General features: G+C 41.9%; 1 protein-coding gene across 5 annotated transcripts in view; it reads right to left on the minus strand.

The window, feature by feature from the left end:
* Positions 1 to 17,509, minus strand: part of LOC135217708 (F-BAR domain only protein 2-like) — a 258,564-nt gene that overhangs the window by 15,786 nt on the left and 225,269 nt on the right. For all 5 annotated transcript variants that reach the window (XM_064253698.1, XM_064253697.1, XM_064253695.1 and 2 more), the window contains 2 exons: positions 8,979 to 9,181; positions 6,111 to 6,340 (listed from right to left, as the gene is read on the minus strand). In XM_064253698.1, coding sequence (XP_064109768.1) covers positions 6,111 to 6,340; positions 8,979 to 9,181 — 433 coding nt within the window. The remainder of the gene's footprint in view (positions 1 to 6,110; positions 6,341 to 8,978; positions 9,182 to 17,509) is intronic.

Here is a 17,509-nt window from a genome sequence, read left to right on the forward strand (position 1 = left end):
AACATCTTTAAGATAGGAGGAGGTGAATGTGGACTGGCATTACCAAGTACCAGTGCTCAGCAATCTATGTACAGCCAAGTTCTTTTTGAATGCTAGAGAGAGACCAATACTCCTAATGTCATGCGCTCTAGCCTGCACATACGTGGTGGTGGAATCATTAAGTCAAGTATGCCTGTCTGATGGCTTCCCATATCCAAAAAGAGATAGTATTCTTAGACTTCTCTTTCTTTGTACAGCCTCTGCTAACAAAAAGTCTGTGGCAGCCTGGTCTAAGGTGCCGAGTCCTTTTAAGATAGCAACGCAGGGCCCGGACAGGGTACAACAAATGCTCTTGAGCATCACCACCCACAAATTCATTCAGTGATGGAATGGAAAACGAAGTGAACCTGTCATCATGCACAGGGATTTTGGGTCTTGGCCATGAATTAGGGGACAAATTCGAAGGACATCGAACCCCAACCCCTGGTGTGCTTCACCTCATAGCTCAGACCGTGGAGCTCTCCTGCCCTCTTGGAAGATACCAAGGCCAGAAGGAAAACTGTCTTGAGCGTCAGGTTCCTGTCAGATGAGCGACACAAGGGCTCATATGGATGTTTAGTGAAGCTCTTAAGAACCAAGGAAAAATCCCACATCGGAGGCTTGAGCTCCCTAGGAGAACTCGACTGCTCAAACCCCTTAACTAGCAGGGAAAGTTCTCAGGAAGAGGAGATGTCGATACCTTTAAGGCGTAACACCAAACTCAGGGCCGCCCTGTAGCCTCTAATGGCAGAAACGGACAAACATGGAGAAAAACCCCATTTACAGTAGATCGCCCATTTGCCTTGGTAAACCGCGGAGGTCGACTTTCTAAGACTGCTGAACATATGCCCAGCTGTTCTCTGAGAAAGCCTCTCGCTTGGAGGAGATACTTGATAGCCTCCAACTGTGAAGAGACGGATTCTACTGACTGGTGGAACCTTTCCACATGGGGCTGACACAGGAGATGTTGCCATGGGGGATTCTCCCTTGGAACCTCTGATGACAACGACAGCAGATCTGGGAACCATTCCACCTGAGGCCACAGAGGGGCTACCAAAGTCATCCTGAGACCCTGTGATCTCATTAGCCTGTTCAGAACCTCACATATCAAACAAAATGGAGGGAAGGCATATACCTCCAGGTTGTCCCAGGAATGTTGGAATGCATCCTCTGCCATTGCTAAAGGATCTGGAACCACTGAACAGAATATCTCCAACTTCAACAATAGTCAAAGGGATGTTCCCCAAAAAATAAGGAAAACTAAGATGAAATAGACCACTCTGTGCCTAGGATATGATCCCAGCGACTGAGTTTGTCTGCAACCACATTCTGTTTGCCTGGGATATACCTGGCTGAGAGCCCTACCGAATTGCTGACCGCTCACTGGTGAAGCTCGACGGTCAAGGCGTGAAGTTGACATAAAACAAGGCCTCTCTGTTTGTTCACATAGGCTACCACCATGGTGTTGTCTGACATGAGAACGACAGAATGACCTTCTGCCTTCCCCAGAAACTTCTTCAGACCCAGGAAGGCTGCCTTCAACTCCAAGATGTTGATATGTTGCTGCTTGTCCTCCATACTCCAAATGCCTGAAGTGATGAGGCCGCCTAAATGAGCCTCCCAACCTGCGAGGGAGGCATCCGAGAACAGAAGGAGTCCGGTGGAAGAGAACGCAGAGGGACACCCTTCAACAGATTCTGGCCGTCCAACCACCAACGTAGGTCTTCTCTCACTTCCAGAGACAGAGGAACCACTAACAGGGAAGAGTCCCCCGCCGGAGACCAGAATTCTCCCAGTCTCCATTGCAGAGACCGAAGATGAAGAAACCCATGAGGGACCAGCTTCTCCAGGGAAGACAACACCCCCAGAAGAACCTGCCACTGATGAGCTAACTGATGCCACTGATGAGCTGACTGATGTGATTCTGACAGGAACTTCTTCGATCTCTGATCCGACGGGAAAACTTTTGCCAATGTCGTATCGATGACCATGCCCAGGTAGAGAATCCTTTGCTTGGGTACGAGGTTCAACTTTTCCTGGTTGACTAATATGCCCAGTTCCAGACAGGACCAAAGTAGACGATCCGTCCTGCAGCAGCTTTTCCCTGGAAACTGCCAAGACTAACCAATCGTCGAGGTACCTCAGCAAACGGATCCCCTGAGCATGGGTCCAACTTGAGACGAGAGAGAAGACCCTTGTGAACACTTGAGGGGCTGTCGTCAGCCCGAAGCACGAGACTGAACTCGAAGACCTTGTCCCCAAGAGATAAGCGAAGGAACTTCCTGGACGTCAGATGAATAGGGATTTGGAAGTATGCGTCCCTGAAGTATATCGACAGCATGAAGCCACATACCCTCATGGCTGCCAACACCGAGCATGGGGTCTCCACCTTGAACCGTGTCTTCCCGATAAAGTGATTCAAGGAGGATAAGTTGATCACAGGCCTCCATCCTCCCAACGCCTTGTACACCAAGAAGATGTGACTGTAAAACCCCGGGGACGGACGCACTACTTCCTCTATCGCATCCTTGTCCAGCATTTTCTGCACTTCCTCCCGACGAGCCAAGAACTTCAGAGAATCTGGAGGATATGCCTTCCTGAGCTGCAGCTTGTCTGACAGAGGAGGAGTTGAATGGCAGTGGGTATCCCACCCGAAGGACATCTACCATCCACTTCTCCGCCCCATAACTCTGCCACTTGGCCCAATGGCCTGCCAGGCACCCCCTCCACCTGTGGCGCAGGAGAGGGAGAGGCGCCTAACCTACCTCTGGCCCTTGTGTCCCTTCTTGGCTTAAAGGAACGCGAGCGAAAGGGGCGTTGATCTTCTGACTTAGGCTGAGTCGAACAGGAAGGGCTTGCCGAACTCGAAGTCCTCAACGGCTTACCAAGCGACGATCTCCTTGACTGCTGCTGGGCAGCGGGAGGAGGAGGAGCCGGATGTCTCTGAGGAAGAGACTCCAACTTAGACACGACCTGGTGCACCAGTCTGTCTTTAGTGTCAGCCTGGTGCCGGTCTATCACATTCTTGAGCTCTGTCCTAGGAAATAAATATTGGGAATCCAACAGATCTCCGTTCCTCAATGCCAGCAAGGACTCCGTGTCGAGTGATATCTCCCTCCTAGACAAAGCCGCGTCTCCTCTAATCAGAAGAAGGTTAGCCCATAAATTAGCACTAAGGTGAGCCAAATATGAAAACGCCTTGCTCCTGGACTGCAACAGACTGGCAAGCGAGGATGCACTCACCAACCCTTCCAGGGAACTGTCAGAAGCTATCTTGGCAATAACCACAGACCAGAAGTCCAGCCAAGAAACCGTCTGCAACATGAAGGCCACTGTAGATTCCAATGCTGACGCATCTTGCGGAGACAAGGACAGAGCCACCGACCTCACCTGCTCCAAAGTCAATCCTGGCTTCAGGCGAATGACGTCTGGGTTAAGATGGCGCGACACCAAAAAAGCAGAGCTCGTAGCATAGTACTTCTTATGTCTTGTGAGAGGTGGGGGTAGTAGCTTGGTAGAGCCCCTAGAGCGAAGCGAACCGTCCTGGTCTGAAACAGAGGCGTTAACCTTCTGCAAGACCGACTGAACGTGCCCAGACAAAGGAAACTGAAGAGATGATTTGGGGTCCTGAGTAGCTCCCACTAAGGCTTCCAAGCAAGGAGTGTAAGACGACCGAGCTTGAGTCCTACTTTCCAAATTGTTAAACCCACGAATGAGATCAACTTCCATAAAGGAAGACAAAAACTCTTGCATGTCTCCCTCCTCCTGCTCCAGCAACGGAGACCGACGATGAGAAGGGTGTGCAGGCTCCTCTAAGGCACCTTCCCCACTAAAATTAACGGAAGGGTTAGCAGCCAAACAGCCCGAAACCCCAACTAACCTGTCTGGGGTGGGTCCATGCGTCGGCTTCTGAGATGAACTAGGAACATCACTTATCCCAACAAATGACTCATTAACATGTCCGTGAATGGTCACGGGCGTGGCAGACTCACGAACGTGAGATGGGGGGGAATCCTGAACACTCGAGACCGAAGGAGAATCCCCCAGAGTCAAACTCTTGGAAGCACCAGTGAAAGAGGCAGGCAAACACTCCTGCTGCACCAACTCCGCGCTGACTATCTTCGACCTCTTGACAGGTGCCTTGAGATCCTTACAGCGACGAATAGGCCTTGGAGAAGAAGGAGCACTTACATCATGTGCAGGGGCAGGGGAGGTTGCAACATGCTCGCAACGTGCATGGATGAGGGAGGTTGCAACACACTGGCAATGTGCACAGACGTGTGTGTGTGTGTGTGTGTGTGAAACGCCCGTGATTCGAAGCAGAGGACAAAGCATCCCCTGCAGATTGCACTAACACTGCCCGAAACACCAACACTCTCGGGAACACGTTCGCATTGTTCCTCCCTTGTAGGAGAAGAAAGGGCAAAGTCCGTAGCCTTCCAATACTTGATGAGCCAACAGGGCGTAGAGGGGGAAAAGGGAGAGGGAGACAGCATTGGTTTCTAATGCAAACTCTTTTCAGGAGGCGGGGATGAAGCAACACGTTTCCTACCAGTCCTCCCAACCGATAAGGCAGCCAACTTGACATCCAAAACAGAGTCCAACCTCTGAAGCACTGCCTGGCATATAACCTCAGACTCATGTGCCAGAGAAGGCTCTGATGACAAGGAAGGGAGATGAAGGAAACTGGGTAGCAGGGATGATGCCACGGCTGAGAGAGGCAGATCAGAGGAGACGACTGGGAGAGACGTCATCGATGGGAGTGACGTCACAAGTGGTGGTGACGTCACGGCTTCCCCTCGATGCGAGGGGGAAGGGGGAATCAGACACCACTGGCGGAAGAATACACAAAGACGGATCCTGTGACGTCATCAACGGGGTTGACGCCATGGCGTCTCTCCGACTCAAAGAAGTGGCACCAGTTACTGGCAGAGCAATACAAGACGGCCAACCTTGGCTACCTACAAAGACAAGGCCGGGAGGAGGGGGAATGGACTGGCAAGTCCAGGGTGGGGGGGGGGGGGGTGCGAGCCTCCACAAATGCACTAGCAACCCCTCCAAGGACGGGGGACCCCCTACCGCGAGTGTCTTCCAAATCGCCACCATTTTGGACGCCTCCAACTCTGGAAGAAAAGAGATTGATGAAAAAGCCTCACCCTTCTTGGGAATCAAATTAACTCCCGAATAAGAAGGGGTAACATTACAAACATCAACCTGGTGACCTCCCGATACTTCCAGCGACGAATCAATGGAAGAAAAGGAAGGAGACACAGGAACAATGCTACTACGGGGGTTGACTACTGCAGGAGATGAAGCATCGGGAAGAGGCAAAAAACCCTCCCAAGTATGAAGAGACGAAACCCTCTGATGTTCTCTCTTGCCATAAAACAACTTCCACTGCTCTTTAGGCCATGCCCGGCATTCTGTGCAAGGATTCATTATAGTACAAAAATTGGAACGACACCTACTGCACATGATGTGGGGGTCAGTCGCCGCTGAGGCCAAAAAACGAGAACACAGAAAACCTGAAACTCCGGAGCACATATGCTAATGGGGCCGAGAAGGGAGCAGAGGAAGCCATAATATCAGCCAAACACACACCCACTAAACACAAGCAAAACAGGCAAAGAACCAGGAAAAGGCCAAGAGAGGTTAACATAACTCTCGCCCCGGCAGTCAAAGAAAGACTGGCGTAGCGGTGTGGTCCTTGACCACTCCTCACCCTAGCTATGCATGCATTGCCAGATATCACAAGATTCCTTGCTTTCATCTGCTTTTTAACAGGATCCAGCTTGGCGCTAGAAATGATCCAATTGTCAAGACCGAAGGTTTGTTTGCGTATGAACAATGGCAATTGTGTGTACGTACTCATAAAACAGATTTCCAAGAAAATAAACTTGCAAATTTCAAATGTTATACGTACATGGAAAAAATATACTATATATATATATCGATATAAGCATGTTCTCCTAAAACTTACTGTGTTTCTGCTAACCTAAAAATAGAATTCTCTACCTGATACTTAGTGGACTTTGATGAGCCAAAAGAGAATGATTCTTTAACTTGTAATTCAATTGATGATCAACTCTTACCTGAAACAAATCTCTTTTTAACAAGTGAAACTCTATAGCCAGTGCCAGCAAGAGCAAAATCTAAGCCTGACATAGTAGTTCCCTCACAATTGAATTGAGCAGAAACAGTTGCTGGTGTAGATGGACCTGCAGCTACCTCAAACTTTGCCCTCAGAGATCCTACACCAGCACTTGCTGAATGCTGTGACAATTCAGTCAGTTTCCAAACAGCACGCTGTTGGTCCTTGAGCCTGAAAAAGTGTCATAGGAAACTATCATAATATGTATGTTACCACAGTTGAACTTATTGATAATGTAAAATTTCTAGTTTTCAATAACAATATGTAGTTACTCAAACATACATCATTAACAATAAAACGTTAAGTAATAAATCTAGCAAACTGCTGTTTCACAGTATTCATCATTTAAAGATTAATATCTAAAAGATCAATCTGCTGGGAGTAAGAGGATCTAAATTAAAGGTAGATTGTTCAGAAACTCTTGGCACTCCTGAGTGAAGTAGAACTGACATTTTGATTGCGCAGTAGCTAAGATCAGGAAAAAAAAGAAACCTTAAAATGTGGTGTAGTTAGTCTGTTAACACTGGCATGTAGGTGCAGGATTCCATAAAGGCTAGGCTAGGAAGATTAGAAATTTACATTCAGTATGTTAGGCATAGATAAGTAGTATGTGACATAAGTATTGTATTCAACAGTATGTATTTATTAAGTATGTAATGGTAAAACTATGAACATTTTTCATATGATAAATAGATAGAAAGGACAAAAGAGAAGTAATGTAAATATGAATGTGCAATCATTAAGCCTTGACTAGGTCACTTTTTCCAAAGAATTGATTAAACTAGTTTTATACATCATAATCATGCCTTTCTGTTGATCTGAAATTGGAATAACTTAAACTATATATGTATAATACTGAGGTAATTAAGGCTCATTCTAGTTTAAACCAATATTTTATAGGCAACTGGTTGGCTCTGCATTCTTTCTAAACTGACACCCAGTTGGTCCTCCTAATCCCAGATTATTGGACTTTCACTATATAATCTTTTGATGCAGTCCAAACTTTTAACCATAAAGTCAGTTTATGTTTCCATCATAACAACGTCAATCTGCTTCTACTTCTGCACTCATGCAGCTGTCAACTTTACTTTTGGCATCTTAAATGTCTTATTTGGCAACTTCAATTTTTAGCTTTGGCAAAGTTCCAGCAGTTTCTTCATTATTATTTTTTTATCCTAGGCTATACTTCATCTTTACAACCTAAAAACCAATTTTTTCAGTTCCTACAAGGTCACTTAGTCTCATCCTATTAGTATCATATCTTTTTATGGCACTTCTGACACTGCATCTGTTAGCCTTTAAATTCTTATTACAAATAGGAAAATTTGGTGGGCAGAGTTAAATACATTTGTTGTTCTCAATTTATCATATGCTTTCAGATTTTTCTTGAAAAAATAACATTAGCAGTTAAAAAATTTGAAATATGAAACAATGTATGACTATAGTTTTCTTTATCTCTTTACCTAAAATCACATCTTTCAAAAGAAAGCTCCTTAAACTTTTACCTTACAAACATTTAATGTTGCCAATTCTGACCTCCATATAAATTAGGAAGTATTCATATCAAGTATTGAAAGGCAAAAATTACCAGTCTTTTTATCACAGTTTTCAATGGAATGCCTGACAGGCAGTTAGCCATTCATACACATACACACAAATTTGCAATAACAATAGGTAGTTACTCAAACATACATCATTAACAATAACAATGACTTCACTGAGAGATAATCAAGGAGAGAAGTGTGTGATACACACCAGGATTTTATCATCACTTAGTAGGGCTTCTTGCAAAGTTAGTGTTATATCCTTTTAAACTTGTGAGCATCACCATCCATACATTATCTAGAAGACTGTCTCACGGTATGATAAAATAATAAAAGTACATCCTAAACACAATATTCTGCTATTCATGTTAAACTAAAGAGATAACTGCAGACTGATGTACTGTAAATAAATTTAGTGTATACTGAATAACAAGTGAAGCACAAATAACACAAGAAATATGAAATAGTACTAATTAAAACACAATAATCTGGCAGAGCATTTGAAAGAGTGCTTGAGTTACCAAAGAAATCAAGAAAACAAGTAGAATTGGACTTAAGACCAGGTAGTGGATTAAAAGCTGGAGTTTTACAGAGCCCATAATATTCCCTACCACATATACTCGTCATATCTAGGAAGACTTTTATACACAAAAATTAATGAGAGTGAAAACAAAATCACTTATGGACTAAATCTCCAGAATGACAAGTGAAGATTGCTATTTGCAAATTATGAATTCTTTATCCACCATAATGTCTGTTTTTACAAAGTTACTATTGGCAGAGGTTGGCAATCTCTAAGTACTCTTGTGTTACGAAATTTCTGAAAAAGTAAAGGCATGCCCTACACCTCCTAAACCCATGCTATCACTTTCTCCTGGGAACAAACAACCTGAAGGTGGCTCACAAAATAGGGAGGGGGTTTAATCTCATCAACAGCTCATTTTCTACATCGTATATTATGGAGAACATTGAAAAAACCCTGTTTAGTAAAAGGAAGAACCTTAATAATTACTTTTTCATACTTCCATCTAATAAATTATATTGTAATTTTTACGGAATCTAATATCTCAGAAAATTTATATTTAGAACAGTAAGCTTAACAAAATCTAGTTGTGGAGTTTTCATGAAAAATCTGGTAAAATACACTAACCTAGTATAAACATGCAAAAGAGATGAAACAATTTATGCAAACTATACATTCCTGAAGGCCACCCCTCACCCCCTGCAAAAAAGAAAAATTATGACCTAAGACTTTGAACTCTTACCACTGGCCAGAAGGTTTGGACTGCATATTCTTAACAACACCATCCACAGGTACTGTGATGTTTACATTAAGCAATGCACAGGGAGTGGTAATAGCATAAGGGTTGTATTTGTAATCAATCCGCAAATCTGTATGGCCATCTTCACATTTCCAATAGGTCACTAACTGTAGTGGTGAAGACTGAGCACCATTCAAAGAAGATACCTGTTCATAAATGCAAAACATGGTATATGTTAACATCATCATTTCCATTTCAAGTCAGAAGAATGAACTTACATTAATAAAACACTGCCTGAGGTCTATTACTTTGATATTTTAGAGGCAATAAAATCTAAGACTTATTTATTAGCTACTAGTAATTCTAGTGATGTGAGGAACTGCACTTTCACCTAGGTTGCTTTGTTCTTAATGGGCACAAAAACATCACTTACATATCTTTTACATAATTTAACAGAACACAAATTTTAAAGACAAGCCTCACAGTAAGAAAAAAAAAGAGGTAAATACACCTTTTTTTCTTGGGTGTAAATCTTGGTGCATATATGGTTAAAAATATACTTAAATCTTTAAGAATAGGATTATTGTCCTCATTGTCTGACAGTGGGGAAAATAGTCCTTGCAATTAAGGATTACAAGTGTATATTTTTAACAATACTCATACAGAAATTTTCTCTCATTTTATCCTCATATTTCAAGAATGTGATTTTTCTCCATAGTCTTCAATAATAATAATAATAATAATATTAACATAACAATAATATTAACAAAGCCACTTCCTAAATACAGTAGGGTCTTGGTTTGTGTCATAGATCCATTCCTATGGCAAGGACGTAACCCGATTTTGTCCGTAAGTTGAGATTTAAGCATACATAATGACGGGAATCGGTAAAAATAAAAAAATACATAAAAGAAAACAATTCCTGAGAAGTTTCATACCGTACAAGGGTAAATATTCCAACATTTATTGTACAGTAAATAAAAAAACAATTCCTTACCAGAGGAAGACCCACATCCATGGTCAGTTTCCTGTAACGTGACTGATGTATGTGCCTGGTGGTAATCCATCAAGTCTACTCTGATACAGAGTATGTTTTCACTTATCAGATCGGAGTTCTTATGTGCCCCATCCAGTTAACTGCTCCTGATTCATCTGAAGATTACTCAGTGTGAAGTGATATTCACATGACTAACCACCAGTCCAATGTACTATATCACCATACATGTAATTACAGAGGGACTTCCCTCTGTTCTGACAACCTCTCCACCAGATCATTGTCTACTGACAGAATGCCTTTATTGGACAGAAACCTCCACTATACAGGCAGTCACGGCCAAAGAGTCATTCTGTATATGTGAGCTAACGACCTTTGGAGTCGTGTTACGCCCGAGGTGACACTACACCCAAAATCTTGAAACTATTAGTTCAAAAAGGGATACTGGGCAACCTCCAGACCTTGAGATATTAATTCTACCTATCGGTGGTGCCTCTTCCCCACACGAACCTGGTAGCGATGATTGTGCTACAATAAACTTTATCAGTCACTCATCCTGGGTCCTTCTTAATTACTGGAACCAATCTTTCCGTTCGGGACATGGAGGAACATGCAGAACCTAGAGTTTGCGTAACCTCCAAGTTGTTCCAGTATCGCAAATGGAATCCTCAGGCTCCTCAAAGGGTGAAACGCCTGAGACAGCTCTTACATGGTTTTTCCATTACACGAGTTCCTCTCTGGACGAGTGGTTTGTGCACTTATCTGCCAAACCGATGGTCTGAGGGCCAACTCCCATCTCGGCCAACGTGGAATCAGAGAAACTTATTTCTGGTGATAGAAATTAATTTACGTATTAATACAGTGCGGTTCGGATCCCACAATAAGCTGCAGATCCCGTTGCTAGGTAACCAATTGGATCCTAGCCACGCAAAAAATATCCGATCCTTCAGGCCAGCCCTCATTCCTAGGAGAGCTATTAAAAAGCTCAGTATTTTTGTAAAAACTAAGATGCACTTAACTTCTCCAATTATATGGACTATATCATAGGAAAAACCCCAGGAGAATGTCCTATGATAATATATTCTATTCATACACATCCTAATTATCCTCCTGTCCAAGGAATTAATCTGTTAACAGGATATGGCTCATTTTTCCACAAGTAATGTTACTTCCCAACCACGAAACACCCTATGCAGTGACCTGTTACAATATACGGGCATATGTTCCATATGCTACCCTCCAAAGGGAAATCCTATATCGCCAGAAACCGTCATGGTGCTATTCTCAAGTAACCTAGCCCAGAATTGTACCCAACGTCACTTCACCCCACCTCACTCTTGAAGAATGGGAAACTCCCCACCTTCCCCTTCCAGATATGATGAGGTTCTAATGCCTTGCTCTAGCCAACTGAAGCTCAAACTCTCTATGTTAGGTTCATGACTTCAATATAGAAACTAGACCAGTATGGAAGAGAGCCATTTGCAGATTCTAGGTTAACCTAACCAACAACCACTTGGACTAGTCTAAGTAGGTATAGTCAATTAAGAATTGACTAACTTATTTTAAGTTGGCAAGACCAGGTTGACCCTGGCTTGGTTAGCTTAGGCTATGTTACCCCTCCTAATTTGGCTAGGACCCTGGTTTGGTTAGGTTAGGCTATGTTAACTCTTCCAATTAGGCTAGGACCCTGGTTTGCTTAGGTTAAGCTATGTTAACTCTTCCCATTAGGCTAGGCTAACTCCTCTATCACTTAGGGTAGGTTAAGTCCATCAGAGATGTACTCTTAACTACGCTAGGCTAGTATAGACTAGCTTAATCTAGAAACTAAATGACCTAGGTTAGGGTAAAGTCGTTCTAGAAAGTTTGGGCTATACATGCTAGGCTACAACCACAACCTTCTAAACTGAGGTGGTAAAAGTGTTTCGAATGGGTACCCTAGGCACTAGTCTATGCTCGGCTATACTTATAACCTTACTAATTTGCCTAATCTACGATAGTAAAGGCATGTTCAAGCAGCCAGACCATGTTAAGTCATCAACCCACTGTTAGGCTAAGTTGACATGTACGACATGTATGTCGGAACCATCTAACCTATGAGTTAGGCTAAGCGGACCCGGCTAAGCTAAGAATTGTACCACTCAGACTAATCTAAGATAGTAAATGCAGGTTTGAAAACTAAACCGCAACCATTAGCTAGTCCATGCCAGCACATGCATACCCAAACCAGTTAGTTCGGACAGTACAAGCTAAGAACTACTACTCAGATTAACTAAGATAATGGCAGTAGACTCGGACTGGCTGGAATAGGCTACGAATATAACCACTTGTTAGGTTAAGAGATATGACCCAATTAGCCTAGCTATAGTATCTTAATTTATGAGTGCCCTACTTAGGCTTGGCTACCTTAAGTGGCGAAAGAGAAGTTCACCTTTCCCTTTCAACTTAAGTTTCCATGCGATTTCATTAAGAAGAATGGTTCTACAGTACTTTCGAAGGAACCATTCTTTCGATTAACTTTAACTACTTGTGTAAGAGTCGAAGCGTTTGGTCAATATTCTTATAGGAAGAAACCAGATTATACCAACAAGTATATAAAACATGAGAATTCTTCTTACCTGTAAAGGTTTGAAGTTCTCTGGGGTCAACCCAAAGTATGCTAATTCCCACCATTCAGGCTGTATACGATTACTAAGAGGTATCCATATCCTTCCATCAATCCGTGCATTTTGTGTGTTGTAAAATGGACTCTACATGACTTGAACAAGGTAATTCATACATTTTCGTATCCTTTTTCAAACCAAACACAATGTCAATCCCCGGGGGAAGCATGCTGGCAGGTGTCTCCGTGCTCCCTGAAACGTTATTGAATTGACGAATCAAATCAATCACCTCCACATACAAAGTCAGAAACACTTGGTTTTCTCTTTCCTATGATTCTAACGCACTGTGTTCAGCCACAGGAGACGTTAACTCACTCCTACCCTCTGACAAACGTCTGGGTGTGTCATGGCCGTCCAACCATACGGCCACAGCATCTTTGATCTTTAATGGCCACTGATGGCTCGATCCCAAATAGTCAGTAGGATTTGAGAAGGTATTTATTTGCAATCCTATATACAAATATGAGAGCAATTTTATCATATTGTATTACTCTGACATCTAAAGTCCATGGAAAATGTTTGTAAAAGCATCAGCGTATGTATCAAGTTCACCAATGGCATTGTAGTCTCTCTTAGACTCTTTATAGTTACCACTGGCAAATCCGTGTCGGCCGCTAGCCCAGCAACCGTCGACGCTTTCGCTCGTTCGGACTCTTGTAAACGGCTTCGTCCACTTGATTTGAGATTACCAGCCACTGACTTCTTGACTTTCTTGCTGATTGGGCTGTGACAGTCCTGATTCAAAGATGAAGAATTTACTCTTCTCCTCTTGTCCCGAGGATCAGTCACAAAATCCAGTATCCTCCAACGCTTAACTGATACACTCAGTGACACCACCGAACTTAGCTATGTCACCATCTAGAGGAAGAAGACGAATCACGCCTTTTCTTTTTGTCTTTCTTTGCAATTTTTACCTCTAGATCTTGTTTATTCTTCATTACTGTGTGTACCAATGAGTCAAAAGCGTATTTGGTTTCAGAGTCAGCGAAGTAAATCGAGAATCAGTAGGCTGTGACGTCATGACTACCGCCATTTTGCAAGCGGTTTTGGCTATGACGTCATCACGCTTGATGGAAGCGTGAGGCTGTAGATGGTACTCTTGCAGCCAAGATCAGAAGACCCAACCTTCTGTGGCATTTCTACTTTACAAGGATGTGACAGTCCTGGCTCAAAGATGAAGAAGAAATTATTCTTCTCCTCTTGGCACGAGGATCAGTCACAAAGACCCTGATTCTAGCCTTTTCCAACTCTTCATAGCAGCCACACTAGACTAAGCTTCCACCATTCACTTGTTTGACAATTACAACTACTTCTTGTGCTTTCATATAAAAGGGATGTAACAATCCTGGCTCGAAGATGGAGAAGAAATTTCTCCTCTTGGCTCGAGGATCAGCTACGAAGTCCCTATTCTTCCAGGATTGGCAGGAGAACGCACTGACGTCAAAGCCAGTCACCTAGGCTTGTTGATGCCTAAGCGGAAGGATACAGAGGAAAGACTTGTGTCTTTTCCATTATGTGACTGTTATATCTCCTAACGCTTATAATTTCTCTAAAAAACAATGTGCATTAAAAATCTCCAAATCTGAAAGCATAGTTGTAAAGTACTCTTGTACCTCGAGATGAAAATGGAAGCATGTCTCCGTGTAGGCCGCAGCTGTGAAGTGACGTCATGGCGGTCGACATGTTTATGATGTCACTGAGCATCTCCAATTCGAAGCCAGCACCCTACCAGAAGTCCAAGGCTGTTGATGTTATTCTCGTAGGCATAGCAACCTGACATTAAAGTCTGCCATGTTGCACTATCTGCTTCTTTACAGATGGCGACGCATCCGACCGCCATTCAGTGCATATTAGGAAAAAAGGGACATCCATATGGGACCCTGGATGGCAGCATGACATTATACAGCAAACCACTGTCCTCCTTGGGTTGGTTCTCCTGATAAGCCTAACGCCGACCGCATACCAGCATCATCTCTACCCACATATCTGGAACGAAAACAAGATGGCTATGCACACCTCTCCCCACGGGGAAAGGAGCACAATTAGTCATAATTACTTCCCAAAGCACATCCAGATACAACAAAGCTTTGGATTTACAGGCAATCCATATGAATAGGAGATATTCCAAAGCACAGGTAACGAATTAACTGTACCTTAAGAGTTTCTGTACTCACACCGTACTGGTCCTGGCTCGAAGCACCTACGACTTACTTCACGATGAGTACCTCGACGTCAAAATCATCGAAGAAAATATCAGGGCGTTTATCTGCTTCTTGCGATACCCAGGAAGTCTCGCAGCATGAGAGAGCTTCATGTTCACATACTCGGGAATTCCAAACAGCAAATTGAAAACAACAGGGGGCAAACTAAACCAGCTTTAAAAGGACGGAGCAAAGCACGTCCTCTCTTAAAGGCAGTAAGAAAATAACTGACAGGGCTACGAGTTAATGAGGGGTATGTGGGTGGTTCCACATGTCTCGTGACCAAGCACAGATGCCAACAGTCCCTTGCGTACACAATTATTTTAAAACTTTACCGGTTTCCAGCTGGCGCTGAGTATTTATCCTAATGTTAAGACCGAAGGTTTGTTTCGCATATGAACAAAAGTTTTTTTCATAAATTCACCATAAATCGAAATATTGTGCTAGAGACTTCCAATTTGCTGCAAAATAAAGGTAAATGATTGAATATTACTAGAATGTAAGAGTTTTAGCTTTCAATTATGTTTTTCGACCATTTCGGTAGAGTCAAAGTTGACCGAAGGTTGATATTTTGGCATTTATCGTTATTTATATGAAAATATTTCAAAACTGATAAAAGCTACAACCATGGGTTGTTTTTTGTTGTATTTTGCATGAAATTGTGCACATTTCCATATATAAAACTTTATGTAACGGCTAATATAAAACGGTGGAAACATTATGACAATCAGACGAAAAAATTTCTGATTTTTTCGGAAGAGTTACCGCGTGGACGTAAGGAAAAAGTTTTTTCATAAATTCACCATAAATCGAAATATTGTGCTAGAGACTTCCAATTTGTTGTAAAATGAAAGTAAATGATTGAATATTACTAGAATATAAGAGTTTTAGCTTACAATTGCGTTTTTCGACCATTTTGGTAGAGTCAAAGTTGACCGAAAGTTCAAATTTTGGCACTTATTGTTATCTATATGAAAATATTTCAAAACTGATAAAAGCTACAACCATGGGTTGTTTTTTGTTGTATTCTACATGAAATTGCACACATTTTCATATATAAAACTCTATATAAAATGGTGCAAAAATTATGTCAAAGTGATAAAATAATTTCTGAGATGTGTCGCTGATGCTTTTTAGTGCGAGAAGAAAGAAATTCACGCTTGCGCACCTGGGTAACGATTGTAAACAGAACAGCTTGATCCATGAACTCCCAGCATCCCTCAAGGTGCGTGATTCAAAAGTTTTCGGCAAGTAGGCCTATAACTATTTTTCGGCGAATTTTTAAAAAAACTTTTTTGCGTCAACGTTTCATACGTCAATTTGGCACCCAACAGACAATTTTCGTTGACGTTTAATACGTGTCCAATAGGCGTTTAAGGGTTAACTAACCAAAAAGTCTTAATCTGTAAACAACAAATCTTATTTTGAAAAACTGCCTTAATCATGAAAAAAATCAGTCTCCAAACAAAACCTAACACTGTTCTAAGCTGATGAAGGCTACCATGTTTATAAAAATACTTCACCAACTGGCCAAAACCATCACCTGGAAAAGTGAGCTGATTTTTCACAACCATGGTAATTGTAAGCTGGCAGCTCTTTGCTAAGTTGTTCCTCTCTTTCCCCAAAAGTGACTGGGGCTAGTCACCTACCCTAAACAAAAGTAGCACTACCGTGAATTTCAAAGTTTAAGAGAGCTGAAACTATAGCTATGTAATTACTTGGTAAGTTACTTATGTAAAATTATGATGTCAGGAAGTTTTCAGTGGAAATTGGCAAATGACAATTTATATTGCTATTGTATAACATTTTTAACATGGAATATCTCCATGTGGTACCATAGGGTCTTTGTCTACCAAAGAAAAGAGCTATTAGTATTTGTCTTTATTAAATTCATCTACGGATGTCATCTTCTGGATGGAATGGTGAATCTGTGGTAGATGTTTTGTAGTGCGATCCAAACTGGGAAGCTGTCAATATTTTTTTTATGTATGTACCATATGTGCAATGCATTTACATTTCTCCAACAATCTGCATAAGCAACTTGTTGATTACTTGGTTTTCCTGGTTTGGAAATGGGAATAATTATGGCATTAAACCCTTCTTCAGGGAACACATTTCTAGGCCACGAATGACTGTAAAGCTATAAAATGTGTAGTGTAGCTCTAATGGTGTGTTTGGTTTTATTCTATAAAAATGTTTGTCTACGTTCATGGTGCTGCCTAAGTCAGCACATTTTCTCCCAGTATATAGCTTATTTCTTGAGAGTCAAGAATTTTATCTTTATTTTTACTACAGCATGTCTTGGTTGATAAATATTCCAATTATTTTCCTAAATTTGTGCATACTTTTTACAATGGTGTATTGCTGGAGATGTAAGATATATAATGTTGACATTCTTTATTGTAGGTATAACTTTTTTCTGATCTTTGTTAAACACTTTAAATTAGCTTGTTTAACCTTCTGCACTCAATGTTTTTGTTTAATTCTGAGAGAAGAATTGAGAGATTTCCATGACACTTAAATGAATTACAAATACAAAACCATCATTATCTCATGCTTTGTACTCTACAAAAAATAATGCAAATTGTTCAGTCTTATTTATTTAATTATGCCATTTTGATATTTGATGAAAGCCGTCTAAATAAGCTACTTACTGGTCTACTGATGGCTAATCAGGCA

Source organism: Macrobrachium nipponense, chromosome 7, assembly GCF_015104395.2.
Source record: "Macrobrachium nipponense isolate FS-2020 chromosome 7, ASM1510439v2, whole genome shotgun sequence".
NCBI lineage: Eukaryota > Metazoa > Arthropoda > Malacostraca > Decapoda > Palaemonidae > Macrobrachium > Macrobrachium nipponense.